The sequence below is a fragment of the Nicotiana attenuata genome, unplaced genomic scaffold (assembly GCF_001879085.1).
Source record: "Nicotiana attenuata strain UT unplaced genomic scaffold, NIATTr2, whole genome shotgun sequence".
NCBI classification, from domain to species: domain Eukaryota; kingdom Viridiplantae; phylum Streptophyta; class Magnoliopsida; order Solanales; family Solanaceae; genus Nicotiana; species Nicotiana attenuata.
In genome coordinates, this window is record NW_017672175.1 from 151,273 (window position 1) to 169,876 (window position 18,604).

General features: G+C 37.9%; 1 protein-coding gene across 1 annotated transcript; it reads left to right on the forward strand.

Moving 5' to 3' along the window:
* The first annotated feature begins 8,376 nt into the window (after positions 1 to 8,376).
* Positions 8,377 to 17,705, forward strand: LOC109212168 (CRC domain-containing protein TSO1-like). Its single transcript, XM_019375789.1, has 11 exons — positions 8,377 to 8,721; positions 10,423 to 10,568; positions 10,680 to 11,232; positions 11,322 to 11,477; positions 12,827 to 13,482; positions 13,568 to 13,642; positions 13,718 to 13,904; positions 13,986 to 14,084; positions 14,170 to 14,236; positions 16,168 to 16,330; positions 16,447 to 17,705. Exons 1-11 carry the CDS (start codon positions 8,653 to 8,655, stop codon positions 17,150 to 17,152), a joined length of 2,877 nt encoding a protein of 958 aa, XP_019231334.1. The 5' UTR covers positions 8,377 to 8,652; the 3' UTR covers positions 17,153 to 17,705.
* The last annotated feature ends 899 nt before the right edge of the window (positions 17,706 to 18,604 follow it).

The window sequence follows — 18,604 nt, forward strand, 5'->3', positions numbered from 1 at the left end:
TGCCCAAGTTCGGAAAATCATACAAACCTGCTGGAACCTTCAAATTCGGATTCCGAGGTCGTTTACTCAAAACGTTGACTGAAGTCAAACTTGGCCTTTTAAGCCAACCTTAAGGAACCAAGTGTTCCCATTTCAACCCAACTCTTCCAAATCCCGAACCAACCATCCCCGCAAGTCATAAATCAGTTAAAGCAGGTACGAGAAGTCTTATTCAGGGGAACGAAATTCTAAAAAGCAAAATGACCGGTCGGGTCGTTACAGCAGGTGTTTTAACTCGTTTGTATGATTATTACAATAGTTCTTTCTCTGAATCTTGTAATGACAATCTGGAGGTGAAACTAGTATGGTGAGTTAAGTTAGTTATATTTTGCATCTCGCTTGGCAAAATATTTAGAAGATGAGGGAGATGTTAAGAAAAATTCGAGCTTGAGAAATACTTGATGAATAATGTGGAGAAGACCAAGGATTTAAATATCTTGGCTTAGTGGAAAGCTTCATCTAGTAAATATCCAATTTCTTAAAAAATGGCAAGCGATGTTCTTTCAATTCCTATTTCTACTGTTGCATCTGAGTCAGCTTTCAGTACTGTTGGTCGAATTCTCGATTCTTACCGTAGTTCTTTATCACCAAAGACGATAGAAGCTTTTATTTGCACTCAACAATGGATAAAGTCACTTAAGGAATGCAAACTTCAAGACTATCTAGAAGAAATAAAGAAAATTAAGCAAGTTGAAAAAGGTAATTTTATATATTTAATTCGTAATGAATTTGATTCTGTCTTTATATAGTCTAACATGTAGTTGTTGTTTTCTTTTAGAATGTCTAGATGCCACTTTGAGTATTGATTAGTTTGGATGAACAAACAGTGTCAGCTCTATTTATAGTGCTTGCTGCTTATTTCTAACTTTTTTCAATTAGAGCTCTTGGCCAATTTTTATAAACTTAATATTTTTTGTGGGAACTACAAGTTGTGATGTAGTTTTTGGTTTACTAAGTTTTTGAACTAGTTTGCATTTTATTTTGTTTAGATTTCGAAATTGTTGGGCTAAGCTCAAAGAACTACATACCAGTTCTCTTCTTTTGCTTTGTACTCATTTTGACTGCAGCTTGAGATCTGGTAAATTTAACGTATTAAACTTGGATGTTTTAATATAAGTATTTCATACTAATGGAAGTTTCAATCTTTGATAGAGATTTTTTATATTTTGGTTTCTCCTTTCAATACATATTTGGTGCAGTTGCTTGTCATTTTGCTCTCTTCATTGGTGATTATTTTAGTGTTGAGGTTTATCTTGTTTACAGATTTTGCTTCATCACATGTTTGTTGACATTTTCTATTATGGAAGGCCTTGGAATTATGATTCATGCGAACAATTGGTATTCCTCAAAGATTATTTTAATCAACAGTAATCATGCAGACAATTGGTGATTATTTGATCTCTTTTTCAAGCACAATATAATTAAAAAATAAAAACAAAAAAATTGAGGAAACCGATTAAAATTGAAACCGAAAAATCGAGTTTATGTTGGTTTGATTTGATCATAAATTTAGTAAACCGACATAGTTGGTTTGATTTTGATTTAATAAAAATCTGAACTAGACGGCCTCATGTACACCCCTACCTCCCACTACCAATACAATCATCCCATCACAACTAAATTCTGAAACGGATCTCCAAACATAAAAGGAACCTATCAACCCCTAAAATGACGGAAATTGGCCTATTAGCAGATATCCTTTTCCCGTTCGCTCTGCTAGTATTCCTGATGTGAAGGACGATTGTGACAGAAAAATATTGAAATCATAGCCCCCAATGAAGTGGAAAGGGTTACCTTTAGCAAACCAGGATTCATATATGTTTACACGTATCCTTTCACTTTAACAATGGGACACAAAATTGATCCCATTATTTTAGAGTTTTGCCACCACTACCAACTCTATTTGGCTCAGGTAAGCCTGCCAATATGGCGTATGGTGGCTTGCCTTCGGGTATTATGCTCGAGGGCCAGAGAAACCCCCACTCTTGCCCATTTAATCAACCTTATCCCAATGAATTTTTGTGGAGGCATGATCAAACTTAGAAAACAAGGTCACCATGCCATTGTTACCAGTGTCGATGATGATAATTACCATGGTTGGATGGAAATGTTCATTGTCATCGCCACCAGGGATGTCACGACCCAAAATCCACTAAAGGGCGTGATGGCGCCTAACACCGCCGTCAGGCAAGCAACGGTAAATCATCAGCTTAATTACTCATTTTAGTATTTTGAAATCATAATTTTCCTTAACTAAATCATTTGAAATAGAATAAAGGGAAAATGATAATATTTCCACAACCGCAATAACGGACAACCCGTAAGAACCCCCCAAATACGGTGTCACAAGTACATGAGCAATTTCTAAGGAGTACAATGATAATACAACATCTATCCAGAATGTAAATAAGACAGGATAAAATAAATAGTACGATAGAGACTCGGTGGACTGCGATGCGTATCCTGAGATGTAGCTCACGTATTCTCCCCAACAGATACACATACGCGCCATGATGATCACCAAATGACCTGTCAGATCCTGCACAGTTAGTACAAAAGTGCGGCATGAGTACGTAAATCAATGCGCACCTAGTAAGTATCTAGCCTAACCCCGGAGAAGTAGTGACGAGGGGTCAACATCGACACTTACTAGAGGTCTAAGTAAATAATATGATAATTCATAACAAATATGAAGTGCACAACAATAGTGGAGTAAATTTGTAATTTCATAATGTTCCAATTATTTCTTTTAAAGCATAAATTTTTCAATCTTATATTCTACCTTAATATCTCAGAAAATGCCAAATGCAATTACCAAATAAATAAGAAGTACCATAAATGCCCGGAGATCAGTGGAAGGTTTATCTCGTGAATATTCAGACTACTAGCGATATCACGCACGATTCTGCCAAGGTCGTTCGTCCCGATCCAGAATAATGCGTACACTGCCGAGGGATGTGCGGCACGATCTATAGATGCATCTATATATACTGCCGAGGCGTTCGGGCCGCTTCACAAGAAAGGAAGGAAATTACCGAATTACGAAACACGCGCTTACAATTGAGTACATGAGTACAAATGAGTATAACCTTTACCGTTTCTCCAATATTTCTGCTATAACTCAAGGTGATAAGTCTTGGCTCAATTATAATTTCAATTAACTAAGGCAGCAGAATAAGTTCAAGTAATTCAAATATTGCATGATAAAATCCTAAGTCTACCCGGACATAACATGTTTTAGTTACGTACGGACTCTCGTCACCTCGTGCGTATGTAGCACCCACAACTATAGCACATACAAATTACATCACCTAGGGGGTAGTTTCCCCCTCACAGAGTTAGGCAGGAGACTTACCTCGCTCCGAAATTTCATAACCGACTCCAACGCCACTCTAACACCTCAATCTGATGTCCGTCGCTCCAAAACTAGTCAAGCAATGTACAAACCAATGAAAATACACTGAAATACTCAGAATAATTAATTCATAACAATTCCCAACTCCACTCGAAAAGTCAATAAAGTCAAACCTCGGGCCCACTTGCCCGGATAATAAAAATTTTGAAGATAAATTTACCTATAACACCACACACTCAATTATATAATTTATTCCAAATTCCATGTCCAATTTCGTGGCCAAATTTCAAAAATACCAATTTCTAGGTTTTTCTTCAAAATTCCAAAATTTCTACTAATTTCCATGTATAAATCCATATACAAACCATGTATTTAACTCACAATGTGCGGGAATTACTTATCTCATAATAGATGATGAATTCTCCTCTTCAAAAGCTCTAAAAATCGCCCAACCAAGTGAAAAATGAGAAAGAATGAGCCAAACCTCGTATAAAAATCAAGTTTGCCCAGGTCTTCCCTCTTCGCGATCGCAGAATAACCCTCGCGATCGCGAAGGCCAAACAGCCTTTCCCCCAAAATCTCTTCTTTGCGTTCGCGACCAAAGGGCCGAGTTCGCATTTCGTCCCCACTGCTCCGCGTTCGCTGGGTAAGCCTCGCCTTCGCATAGGCTAAACGGCTCCAGGACCCAACTCCCCTTTCCTTCTATGCATTCGCGACCTCCCTGTCGCTTTTGCGTAGGTTTCCCCTTCTACCCTTCTGCGTTCACGACCACTCTGTCGCATTCGCGATGAGAAAAATCCAGCAGCCTCAAAAGCTTTCTTCGCGAACGCGTAGATTCCTTCGCGTTCGCGAAGAACAAAACCAAACACTAGCAACCAGCAACAACAAATCATCCCAACTTGGTCCGAAACCACTCGGAAACACACCCGAGGCCCCCGGGACCCCGTCCAATCACACCAACCATTACCATAACATAACACGGACCTAATCTAGACCTCAAATCACATCAAACAACGTCCAAATTATGAATTGACGATCAAATTCCTTCTTTAAACTTTCAAACTTCGGCGAATACGTCCGAACCCTATCAAAATATTCCGGAATGACGCCAAACTTTGCGCACAAGTCATAACTCACGATACGAACCTATTCCAAGGCTCGGAACTCCAAAAGGACATTGATAACATCAAAATCCACTTCAAACCAAACTTATGAGATTCTAGAACTTCCAAAATGCCAACTTTTTATGATAAGCGCCGAAATGCTCCCGGACCACCCGATACTCAATCCGAACATACGCTCAAGTCCGAAATCATCATACGAACCTATTGGGATATTCAAATCCTGATTCCTAGGTCGTTTATTCAAAAGTTAAACCATGGTCAATTCTTCCAACTTAAAGCTTCCAGAATTAGAATTTTCTTTCCAAATCAAAGAAAATTCCCGATATTCTTTGACTTGTACATGGTCAATCCTACTAAAGTCCCCATTGGGATTTTACTAGGTTGTTGTTGTTGTTTGTTATTTCCAAATCAACTCCGAACTTCCCGACATTTAATTCCGACCACATGTACAAGTCATAATACCTGAAGTGAAGCTACTAAAGGCCTCAAACCGCTGAACGACATGCTATAGCTCAAAATGACCGGTCGGGTCGTTACAAGGGATATTCTTCCAGCAACATCACATTTTATCCCTGGATCTTGAAACTTTACTTGTAAGTTTTTCAGATATCTTTTTTCTTCTGTGTTAAAGAAAATTCCCTCTTTTTCTAATTTCCATTTCTCTTATTTCAGCCACCCGTTGGGTTCCACCATATTTTCAAAACCCAACCCAGTGGGAATAGAAGATCTTAGACATTTCCACACCTGATTCTCATAGGTGGAAAGAAATTTTATCCAAATTTAATTGGAAGACCAAGAACCATGGTAAGTAAAACTTCTATTTTCCCTTTTCAATCTCCAACATGACGTAGTACGACTTTCCTGACCCTCTTTCATAATGCGCAGGCCTTCCGAAGGGGTTTTCTATTTGCTTCGTTGTTGAGGTTTCCCACGACCCAACGGTGGCCCATCAACAAATTCAAGCAATCCTTGACCGGAAGAAGGCTGTGATGCCACTCTTTCTTCCGATGAAGGTCCATCCTCCATGAGTCCCCAACCTAAGGATAAAAAAACCAAAAAAAAGTGTACCTCAACGGTCGAGACTCAAGAGAAGCCTTCAACAAAAGAAGCTCCAACCGGACCAACCACAGTGGTCCTTGATGTAGAAGAAACTGATGAGGATTAAGTGGTTTGTCTTTAAAGGTTAAGAAGATTAAGTGATTTGTCTTTAAAGGTTAGAAATTCCTTAAGGTGACCATGCAACCTCTTTACAAAGATACCGACAATCCCAAGTTCCGTGGCCATGCGTTTCATGTAATTCACACCATAGATTAGGATTTCTTTGACTAGGATCCAACCGAATTGGTTTCAGAAATATAGCCTCCTTGTTTCTCATAGCTGAAACTAGTACAACCAAGCTAATATTGAAGTCGTAATAGGATAACCGGGGGTATGTTGAATCTCGGACCTTGATGGTTCTTTCTCCTATAATGCACTGCTACTCAAGCCATGATCCGCCTTTCTATTCGATATGTACCTGTCCGATGATTGAAAACCTTTATTTCCACGCCCATCAGCCCTTTCATAAGGCTAAAAATGACTCCGGGAAGACCTCCCGTCTGAATCGAAATCAGTTTTGAACTTCTCCTGATTCCGATCATGATTGCGACCTTTGGAAGACACCGAAGAATAAAATTTATCATCTTCAATTCTGATTTTTGATTCATAACGATTATGGACGTCAGGCCATGTGGTTGCTTGAAACTCCAATAAGCTCTCCTTCAATTTTCTAGAGGCATCAGAACTTAAATGACTAAGAACTTTGGTGAACACTTTAGTTGCCCACTCATCCATTACCGCTGGCAATAACATCCTCTCCCTTTGAAACCAGATTACGAACTCCCGTGACAATTGAGATTCTCCTTGAGCGATTATGAATATGTTTGCTTTCCTAACTTGGACTTTCCTTGCCCCAGCATAATGTTTAATGAAAGAATCTGCAATCATTTCATAAGAGTCAATCGAATGCTGAGGTAAAAGAGAACACCATGTTAAAGCACCCTTTGTTAGGGTTTAGCCAAATTTCTTCAGCGGGACATATTCGATTTCATGCAGAGCCAAATCGTTTTCATTTATTACCGTAGTGTAAGTTGTGATATGCTCTTGTGGATCTGAAGTTCCATTATACTTCGGGATATCAAGCATCTTTAATCTTTTTGGAATCAGCTCTGGGGCCCGCACTTGGTTTAAATGGAAACTACGTATATTTCTTCGAATTCAGCCCCTTCAATACTAGTGGTGCTCACGGGATCTGATCCATATGAACATGTCATTCTTTAGCATTTTGATCCATCCGATCATTCATTTCTCTCGTAAATATCATGACTTCGGTTTGAAAGGGATCATTTGAGTTGTTGTTAATCCCGGATCCACTACCTGCACGACCTGCTTGATTTTTGTTAAAACCAAACTCCTCCCTTGAAGCGACGTTCCCAGTTCTTTGAGCTGTTTGATTTGCACGCACCCAGAGAGGGGCTTGAACTCTTCTATTGGAATTATTGGAAGCAACCAAAAGTGCTTGCTGAAGGTCCGTCATTATCCGTTCTTGTTTTGAGAGATGGTTCATGATATCCCTTTGTGTTGCTCTCAAAACTTTTACTGTTTCAACAACAGGTTCATCGTCCATATAATCAAAAGTTGGACTTCTCACATGCCGAGGGTTTCGTTCCTCGCGAACTGGAGTTGTCTCAGCTCCTTCGTTGCGAGTTTCACTAGTTGAATCAGCACGATGGAACATATCTTCACGCTCGTTATTTGTTCCAACATTGAAAGAGTTGTTCACATCGTTAGCTGCCAAAATCTGATTTCTGTTTTTGACTAAAGAAAAGCATCAAAATGCATTAGTAACAGATGAATGGATCAAAGTAATAACACAATTGTCTATTCCCACGATGGACGCCAAACTGTTTACCCGTCAAACGATACAGTTAAATTTGTAACATGGTTTATAGACACGTGAATTAATTTGATCCAAGAATATAAAATAACTAAGAATAGAAATAAATTGATTAAACAAATTTGAACAAAAAATAAGCTTGATTGTAGAATGAGCCTCTACTGAAGTAATAATAAGAACAATATATAAAACAAAAAGGAAGAAATTTGTTAATAGAGTAAGAGCAGATTTTGCCTTTTGTGTACAGGTGTCCAACAATGAATACAAATTCTCCTATTTATAGCTCAATTCGGGGAAACAAGATCCCCAAATTGAGCTCTTCTTTAATATGAATAGAACCCCTCTTGATGGCTGAATAACAATTGGACATTAATATTTTTTTTTATAACGGCTGCTCATTGAATGTTGTCTTTTCCAACCGATATCTTCCTTTCAGATCTTCCTCCCCGGCAATGTCTTCGTAACTTACTTAGTACCGGTCACATGTTCGTAACAGGTGCTAGCTATTTGCTGACTCATATCTTACTTGTCGTTACTTTCACGTGTCAACTCGTCGAGCATCCATTTGTCGTTTTATCAATTTTACCTTATACAGTTAATTATATACGTGGTAATTAATAATAAAGGGTTATATGATGATTATAAATGGATTATTACACATTGATTGATACTTACATTTAAGAGTGCATGTTAGTCATTAAACTACTTAATCTTCGTATTATCAATACACATATTGTTTTTCATATTATCAAATAATACAAATATTTTTGCATAACTTAATGTATGTATTATTTAATATCATCACCCAAAAGCTGTATTAGTTATGTGATAATTATTTTCTCCTTATGCAATCAATCAAATACTATATTATCTCGAGCGAGATTTTATGCTGTGATTAGTTGCTACAATACCCAAACCGAACCACCCCTACAAGTTTTGTGAAAGTGGCAAGAAGGGCCGAACCACATGACTTGGGCTTAAACCTACCAGCTAGCCTACATGTGTACGTTTGTTTTTCACCCTAAAAATGGTTTTCCCGCCTAAGCCACCGTTACTATTTTCATGCCATATTTTCCGGTCAGATATCTTTATCACGTCCAGAGTGACTTTCCAAAGTTCTCAGGAGATCAACGAGAAATAATAAAAGGAGAAATGCACAAAAAATATTACTGCTATTTGAGAAGTAGGGGTTAGTCAAAATGGACTCCCCTGAACCATCCTCAAAGACCGCTACCATCAACTCTACAATCAACCCCACACCTGCCGAAGTAATTTCTATACCTTTTTCTTCGACTAAAAGGATATATGTATGCGCTACATTTTACGTTTTCTTTCCAATTGGATTTAATTTATGAGCGGTTATTGGATCTTAGTCTGATTTACTTTTCGTTTGTTTGTTTTTTGATTGTTTGGTGTAACATGTATTTGTAAGGTGCAATTTAGTTTCAATTGGGTTGATTTTGGTCAAGGCTTTTTTCTGAAATTTGTTGACTTCAACTTTTTTTTTTAGAGAATTAGTTGGATTTAAGGGTTTTTTGTTAAGTTGAAGTTGAGTGCAAATTACTCTCAAGTGGGTTGAGGCGTTTTTGTACCTGATGTTCGGTACCCGCATTGGAACAATAGATCAAAATTCGTGCCACTTAAGGCCCATTAAAAGGGGAAGTGCGTTTTTTTTTTCATTCCCGGGTCTTGAACTCGAGAGTGTCTTACTTTTAAGTGGTTTGAAGCCTTTTAAAGAAGTTGAATTGTGAGGTTTGGGGTTTAGGATTATTTATTTATTTATTTTTTAAGCTTCAGATAATTTGGTGTAATGAGTTTTGTTAAGTTGAAGTAGGAGCCTGTGCTTGGGATGAGATTCTCTATTTGTTTTGGGTAGACTATTTGAGTTCTAGGTATTTGTTGCAGGAATGGTAGATCACTAGATTGTATGTGCCAGAGTTTACATTCTGACTGTTGGATTTGATTGATTGCTAAATTTGGATCGAAGACTAATCTTGAATGTTTTGGATTATCTTGTTTAATGTGATTTTGTGGAGTTGAGGTTGTGTACGATGTGATTTCAATTGTGTAGATATATTTCCTTACTCAATTTTATTGAATTTTGATGTCCGCCTCTTGAATGGTTGATTTTAATGATGCGATTTTCTATTCGTTATCGTGTTTGGGGTTTGATTACTGCTTTCCATTGAGGGTTGTTAACTCTCCCTAATTGTCTGAGAGATGGGTTATTTGCCTCCTTATAAGGTTTTGAGCAATCCTCACCTCATGAGCTAGCTTTTGGGCTGTTATGTCATGGTATCGGAGCCAATCTAAGCCAAGCTCTTCCCTGTTATTGTTTGTCCCTATGTTGGACCCCCATATTATGTTTTCCACCTTCAGTTGGTAGGCTTGTCGTTTGGGAGGGTGTCAAGTCTTTGACATTTGTTGAGTAAGGTTACTTGTCTCCTTATATGGTCTTGCGCAATCCTCATCTCATAAGCTAGCTTTTGTGGTTGAGTTATAGACCTTCCGGTCCATTTCTTAACAAAGGCGATTCTCTAATCTTTTAGGTTCACTGAGAAATTCAATGGCAAGCTATAAGATTGTTGCGGTATTTGTTTATGCATAGTTTGTTTATGGAAAAAAATGAGGAAGGTATATGCGTGCATCTTAGTTTTTGCATGCGCCTCTGCTTTCAGAAAGGTAGCTGTAGATCGTAGTTTGATTTTACACTTGCTCCCCGTGTTCTGTTATTGGTTATGAAAGTTATTTTGGGTTCAGCTTTGATGTTGGTTATTCCTGTTCTCCTTTTCTGCTTCAGACAATGGTTTGATATTATTAGTTACTCTTTTTACCCTTGCCACAACTACTCGAATTTTGTGAACTAATTGAAACAGTTTCTAGATGGCGAGTGCATGATGGCTGCTCTCAGGAATGAGTTTCTTTTCATCCTTAAATGCGTTTCTCTTACACTTTTATTTTGTTCTCAGGACTCACCTGTCTTCAGTTATCTTAGCAACCTCTCTCCCATACAACCTGTCAAGGCCGCTCCAGTTGTACAAGGTTTCCCAGGGCTGAATTCTCCTCCTCTTTTATTTACCTCACCTCGAGTTAGTGCACATAGTCGATTGAGAAGGTGTTATAAGACTGTCTTTAAGAGTCTTTTTATTTATGATGTTGATAAAAATATGCTATTCATTTCCGTCAGGCAAAAACTAACTATTTCAGAACCTTAAACTTATCTCAGGAGCCAGTTTCCTCAACTATCCAGTGAAGCGTTTTCTGGGAAGAACGAGGATTATAACAATGCTATCACAGATTCAGATGCCAATGGAGTATCTGTTTCTCAATTGAGAAGTGAACTAAGCGCTTCTGTTCAGAAAGTATCTTATAATAACATCTCTGTGCCTGATGAAAGTGGGAGTCTCATAAGATGTGTGGATGAGTACTTAGTTGATGTTTCGAATTCAGAGTCTTCTAATCCTTCAAATTCAACTAATCCCAGCCCAAAAGTAGCTGATAATATTCCTCAATCACCAAATAGTGCAGCGGAATCTGTTGCTGATTTTGCAAGTAAGGATGCAAGAAAAGACGAGATTCCAAAAGATGCTGCCCGTGTTGTTGTAGAGCAAGTTGAAGAGGAGAATAAGGGAAAGTCCTCATCTGATCAGAAAGATAATGGGATTTACAGTACCAGTACTGATTCTGATCTGCCATCTCCTGATTTATGCACAAAGATTGAGCCTGACTTGCCTGCTGATTCATTGCATTATCATTATAGTGACCGTCAGATGTCTCAGGTAATACCGTTTCTTTCTATTTGATTTTTGGAGGAACTCATGTTATATGAGCTATTTATGTCATTTCAATTTTTTTTTTTGAATTGCAGCTTTCAAGTGCTGACCACGCTATGTTGGATGAGGCTTCTGATATACAGACCAAACCATTGGAGACTGCACATGATTGCAGAAACGATAATGATAAGATTAACTCAATGTCAAGTGCACCAGATGAATGCATTATGCAGCATGATTCTCAAACCAAGGTGTGAGGTGTTCATGTTCTGTTACTATTGCCCAAAATTGAACCAACATTGATAATTGTGCAAATTCAGTGATATATAGGAAAAAGCTAATGTAAATCGTCTTGCAACTCACAACATTCTTATGTTCCTTCGTCAATGTGCTTGCTAAACATTTTTAATGGTCATTGGCCCATACCAAAGTGCTCGCTGCATACTTTGTCTTTTCACTTCTGCTCAGTTTATATGAGTCTTGCGATTCTTTCTATTTTACTACAAGTCACTTAAACATCAATAAGCCTATTATCATCCTTTCAGAATATGAAATGAGACATAGTTTTGTACTAATGATTGAGGTTTAAAATCATGAAGAACTTAACATTATCCTTCTTTTATAATCGAGAAATACCTCATGAGATAGCTGGCCCAACTTCAGTTGGTCAGCAGGTACAAACCTTGAGACCACAAATTTTCTCTTAAAAGAAGGTATTCGCGCTTGAATGGCGGTTCAAGATCAGTCTCATGAAAAACTTATATTCTCCGAGGAGGTTCTGGAGTATGGGCCCACCTCTCTACCTTGCTCCCACTTAGATACTAGGCTTCAGTTAACGGCAGGGTTTGAGCCCTAGCCACTGAACCAAAGCCCTGGGGGCTCGTTATTGTCTCTATTTTAGACCCACTTCCATTTAAATGAGGTAAAGCTTCAGCTCCTAATACCCATGCCCTCTAACTTGATACCTGATTTAGAATGGAGGTATCATTCATTTTTCTCCCGTCCATCTGGATTGTTGTGACTCAAGATAGCGGAAGTTATGCCTACAGGCTACATGCTGTAACTGAAACTTCTCAGTGTTGCGGGATCTGCTATCTATCCTTTTGGCTTTACCCTTGAAAAACGTGTTGGTGCCATTGAATAGTAATTTACAATAAGTATGAAGTCTGGCCTAAGAGACTGGTGGAAAGAGTTTACCTTTTTGTTGGTAAGGCTACCTTGTGCCAAGGCTTTTGTCATAGAATATCTGTATGCCTCCATTTTCTCCTTTCTCATATGCCATCGAGTTGGTTTATTATCCCACCGACATGACAGGATAATTTGACTGTTGCCCCTGCTAACAAGAAAAAACACATGCAACCTCATCTCACTGTCCATAAGCACCTGTTTGAAGCTATGCAAGTGGTTTCTGAAAATTCTGCTGATGTCCCTGTTTAATTCTCTTGGATCGGTGACTTTATGTAAAAGGCAAGCACAGAAAATCCATATTGCTTTTGAAACAGTAGTATAAGGAACTTACAAATCTTGATGACACTATTGCGTTTGATCATGATAAATGATTATATAGTTATGGCCTAAATGGTTAGAAAAAAAATTGTAGGCTGGTCAACATCAAAGCGGAATACGTAGGCGTTGTCTCCAATTTGAAGATGCTCAAAGGAAGATATCACCAACTAGCTTGGGTTTACAGAACACTTCAGGTGTTGTGAGCTGCTCAATACCACCAGTCAGTCCTGCTGTCATAGAGGTCGTAGCATCAGTTTCATCAGATAGATCATCAACTGCAAGCAATAGGCCATCTACCCAACTGACATCTTCTTCTGACAATTTTGAAAGCTTTGCTGTTAAAGTTCCCATGCCATCTGGTATTGGCTTGCACTTAAATAGTATAGCTATGCAAGCTGGTTCTCGTGCAATTGTAAGCGTGAAATCAGCTGAGAGGGGTAACTTGAGCATACCTGGGAAGAAGTTGACGTCCATGATGAGCCCTCACCCTTCTGAGAACTTAAAGAGTTGCTCGATATCTTCAAATGTGGTTGGGAGCCATTTGACTAGCGGTGACAATGATGGTGACCATGAAAGTTATGGGACGAATGCAGAAAGTGCTGCCTCTTTGCATCTTAATGATGCAAAACCTTTAAACAACACTGTGCTCTTGAAGCCAACGGAGCATACTTTAAGTCACAAAAGGAAGTCTAGCTCCGAATATATCGACAGCCCTATGAATTACAATCAGTCTAGCCCCAAAAAGAAAAGGCAAGCCTGCTTGTTATATCTCCAAATAAGTAGCTTAATATGTCCAATTACTTTTTTTACAGAATTGTATGTTTGTGTAATTCAGGAAGAAAATCTCAGATGGCTATGATGGTGATGGCTGCAAAAGATGCAATTGTAAGAAGAGTAAATGCTTGAAACTGTAAGTTGTTTAAAATTTTTGCATCGCTGATCTTTAACATCTATTACATGTCTACTGAATTTTGTTTATATTCAGTTATTGTGATTGCTTTGCCGCTGGAATATATTGTGCGGGGTCCTGTGCTTGTCAAGGTTGCTTCAACAGAGTTGAATATGAAGACACGGTTAATGATGTGCGGCAACAAATCCAATCTCGGAATCCCCTGGCATTTTGTCCAAAAATTGTGCAGCATCCCACTGATTCCCCTGCGAGTATTCTTGGGGTATTCAGCTCTTCCGAGAGCTTCTTTTATTCAGGAAGCTCAATCTCCTCACAATTGACATATCTACTTGCAATTTTACAGGTGGAAGGAGCAAGTTTTACGCCTCCCTCTGCGAGGCACAAAAGAGGTTGTAGCTGCAAGAAGTCAATGTGTTTGAAAAAGTACTGCGAGTGCTATCAGGTACATTTCTGTCACATACCATGCGTTCTAATTCTTTGCTTTTTCTCAATTATCTAAGTTGTTTTTCCTTCTTTTATCTTAACAGGCTAATGTTGGATGTTCCAGTGGATGCCGTTGTGAAGGATGTAAAAATGTCTACGGTCTGAAAGAAGGTATTAGCAACATAACTTTTTCCTGCTAACTTGCTGAGTTATGAGTATCTTTCCTACAAGAAAAGAACAGCCTAGCATCTTAAGTAGAACATTATCTTTCCCTATGCTTTTGACTGTCATTACTCATATTTTTGTTGATGGTTTTTTGTATGTATTGCAGTGTAGGGATTCCCATTAGGTACATGAAATGACTAATTATTTAGATATCAAGGGATAGTATTAGCAAGTAGGTACCAGACTACTTTCTTTAATGGTAGAATCTATTTCTATCACAATATAATGCTTTGAGGTTTCTGAGATAACTATAGTATTTGAAAAGTCTAAGAGCCCGTTTGGATTGGCTTAAAAAAAGTGGCTTTTCAGCAGAAATAACTTTTAAGCCAAAAAGCAATAAGTTGGGGTTGCCCAACTTATTGCTTTTGGCTTGTTTTAAGCAGTTTTTAACTTATTTTAAGCCCTTTTTGACTTTGCCAAACACTGAAAAAAGCTAAAAAGAGCTTAAAAGCTGATTTGACCAGCTTAAAAGCCAATCCAAACACCCTCTAAATGTTAACATATGCTTTAATGTGCTTTTGTCTCACAGTAAAAATGGTTCATTGTAAAAAAGACCGTAGTAGTTAACTCTAAATATAAAATATGTTTTAATGGGCTTGTCTCATGGTAAGTGGTCAATGACTGACAATTGAATTTTTTTGTCTGATGAGAACAAGATATATTGCTCTAGACTTCCCAAATATGGATAATACCAAATACTTGATCTTGGCTGGTCTTACCCTTTTCTCATTGATACAAGCCCCTGTCATCAAGTCAGGTCTGCTTATATAAGCTTAAGCGAAGTCACTCTTTTGTTGGTTCAGTCTAAGTGAAATATGCGTGACAATGAACATAGAATGCTGTATGTGATAAAAAGGTGAGTATATCATATGTAGCACAAATATGCAGGCTAAACATGGTGTCCCTCATTTTCTCTTCCTCTCTACGAGTCAGAACTATGAAATGCATATCCTCGACGTTGTATCTCAATGCACTTCGTAGAATTAGGTCTAAGTAAGAGATAATTTTGGAGTTTCAACTAATTCCATCCATCAAGGAAACAAGTGCAATCCTATCCCTCGATTAGCCAGTGTCACAACTCACAACTATGGTCAACTTGGTGAAGTTGACAACAAATTAAGCTGGTTCTCTTGTAAATTCAGTAATGAGGTTTTGGCTATACTGAAGTTCTTGATGATGTACTAGTTCATTGATGAATCTGATATAGCTTAAGTTGGAGCAGTTGCGGGAGCCAAGGTTGCCACCTTTTCTATGTAAAACATGTACTTGTTTGAGCAAATTTGAATGATCGGGCAAGGGCTGCCCCCTCTTCACCTCTCCTCTTATTACTCTAATTTTCTCTTTCTATTGTTTTGGGCCATAGATTTTGTACAAAATGCTGAAACATTAGTCTGGTTGGAGCTGTCCTTGTAGAAAAAACATGCTTGCTTTGCCCATACAATCTAATTCTGAAGTTAGAGACATTCATATAGTATTTACTCTATATTCCTTGGTTTCCAAAGTTCCTCACAGTCTGACGTTAGCTTTTATTCTCTCTCTCTCTCTCTCTCTCTCTCTCTCTCTCTCGTTCTTTTTCTTCAACCCAAAAATGAGTAGCTAAACTTTTAAAATGTGGAATAACATTTCCTTATTCAGACTAAACAAGAGAAAAAGAATTTTTATACTTCTGAAAGATAGTGTTAGTACCGCACCATTCTCCATGTTGACAATGTGTTGTATGACAGTGATATGATTCCTTTCAGAAAAAAAGAATCACGGTGATGTGTTCAAGAGCGCGCTTGAGCTGCCTTATGTTCTCTTTTCTTGGCCATTATGCTGTCCATTCTTTTTCTTTCTGTTCTTTATGTTTTTTTCTCTCTTTCTTTTTGTGTGTTTAGAGTACGGTAAAGATTTGGTGAAAAAACATTGCATCACTGAGAGATTGGAGAAGTCAGTTGAGGAAAAGGTGGAAATGGTGACAGCTACAAGTGGGTTATTGCAAATTGATCCAAGAAATCAATGCAACTTAACTCCTCCGACACCTTCATTCCAGTGCTCAAAGTAAGATCTTTGTGACTTCTATTGCTCCATTAGTTCAAACGATTTTCTTATTTCTACTTCTGACAAATGATTTTCTTATTTTCCTTCTTACTATTGATACCTTTATGCAACTCTAGCCGTGGGAAGAATGCATCTAAATCTTGGTTTACTTCTGGAAGATACCTTTCTTCACCTGAATCTGGTCAAGCTATTTATGGGCTGTCCCCAGCATCTCCTACAAGTTCTAAGAATCATGACATAGACCAGGAAACTACTGGTGATATTATGGATCTTGTTACCTTCGATCAGGAGTTTAATTATGGCAATGCAAAATTAGCAAATGAATTCTCACCAGGGTTTCATGTGATTGGCAATACGGATGATCTTTTGGCGCTACCAAAGTCACAAGATTTGGCAAGTAATACAGGTGGTCAACTGATTCCTCAAACTGTCAATTTCCAATCAACGTGGCCGCTATCCTGGCGTGACTCACCGATAACCCCTATGAACCAATTTGATGGGAGTGGGATGAATGCTTTGGAATTACTAAACTCCGATAAGAAGCCATATGCAATGGAAGATGACACACCAGAAATACTAAAGGACTCTTCTATGCCACAAACTGGTGTGAAAGTAAGCTCCCCAAATAAGAAGCGTATTTCTCCACCTAATCGTCATTTGAATGAGCTTGGTTCTAGCTCATCTGGAGGAGGCTTCAAAACTGGCCGGAAGTTCATATTGCGAGCTGTTCCTTCTTTCCCACCACTCACCCCATGTATCGATTCCAAAGATGTTGCCACCCATAGTGCGGACAATTCTCAAAAGTGTAGCAGCGGCAAGTAACGAATACTACAAAACTGCTAGCTAATGAGCTGGGTTAGTTATTTCGCTGTTTACTTTGACGCACTGAAACTTGAGCAAAATTCTCACTGGAGGGCTTCATTCTATGGGCGCATAAGCATCAAACTCATGAAGATTAATTAGTCAGAAAACTAAGTTTGTTTGATAAAAAAACAAGAGACATTTCTAAGATATGAACATCCTTGCATGAATAATGTTATCTTAGAGGAAAACCATGGTGCAGCTTGATGTCACAGTCCGCACTGTGAAGATGGGAGAGAAATCCATAGATTCCTTTGCCTTCATATAAGGAACTCTATGATCTCCTTTGACATCCCATATTTCAGATAAAAAATGAACAAAATTTGAGTGTTAGTCGCTTCTGCTTATCATGTAGAGGAAATACTGTGTTACTTTGAACTAGAATTCAGGTTCTTTGCTTGGCCTATTTGCTGCCAAGTACAATAATTGCTTTTAGTTGACTCATATATTTGATGGCAAAAGAAGCATTGTATTTCTTATGAAAGAAGAATGTTTACAATTTCTTTCGGTACTACTCCTTCCGTCCCAATCTATGTGAACGCATTCGGATTTACGGAGTTAAACTAGTTGTTCTTTGACCAAAATTTTTCATTTGCCTTTTAAGTATTTTGAATCATTAATTATAGTGATTTATAGTACTTATTATGTAGTTTACAAATATATAAATTTTATTTCGAAATTTTTTAAATTTTTTATGTTTAAATATCCAGTCAAAAGTAAGAAGTTTGAATTTCGAAAAGTGAAAAGTGTTACTCCCTCCGGTCCAAAATAAGTGATTTTTTGGCCTTTTTCTTGTGGTCCAAAATAAGTGATTTTTTCAGATTTCAAGAATGAATTAATTATTTTTTGCCTACATTGTCCTTGGAGTAAATAGTGTTGGAATATGTGTTAGGAGTGTTTATGTGAGATAGTAAAGGTTAATATGGTCAATTCCATTGCTAATTGATGCTAAAATGTGGATTTCTTAATCTGTGTGAAAACATCCAAAAAATCACTTATTTTGGACCGGAGGGAGTATTATTTTACCAACCTTGTCTTAAAAGCTACTTGTTGCGAGTTGGGACGGAGTTAGGTACGCGGAGGAGGTTCAGTCAAATCCCCTTCGCCTAAAATCACATCGTGTATGTAAGGTTAATTCCCTTAATTTTTTTTTACGTATTTATTATTTAGATTTTTTTAAAATCTTTTTGGTAACAATCTTGCTCTACTGGACTTGTAAGGTTGGACTGAAAATATTGGCTATAAAGCAAATAATACATTCTATCATATATTACATAAAATAAAACTTTGCACTAAAACAAACTCAAAGATTTGAAAATTTACTAAGTACTATTTACAAAAGAGAATAAAATACAAAAATATTAGAGTGGGGAGTGGGTTTTGGAGAAGTTGGAATTGGGGCCTTTGCCTTTT

Bases quoted from the DNA above. Each gene is read 5' to 3' on its own strand.
- LOC109212168 (XM_019375789.1), top strand. From the start codon at position 8,653: ATGGACTCCCCTGAACCATCCTCAAAGACCGCTACCATCAACTCTACA. The intron at 13,643-13,717 runs GTAAGTTGTTTA...GTTTATATTCAG, and splicing joins AAGAGTAAATGCTTGAAACT to TTATTGTGATTGCTTTGCCG. The intron at 14,085-14,169 runs GTACATTTCTGT...TTATCTTAACAG, and splicing joins AGTACTGCGAGTGCTATCAG to GCTAATGTTGGATGTTCCAG.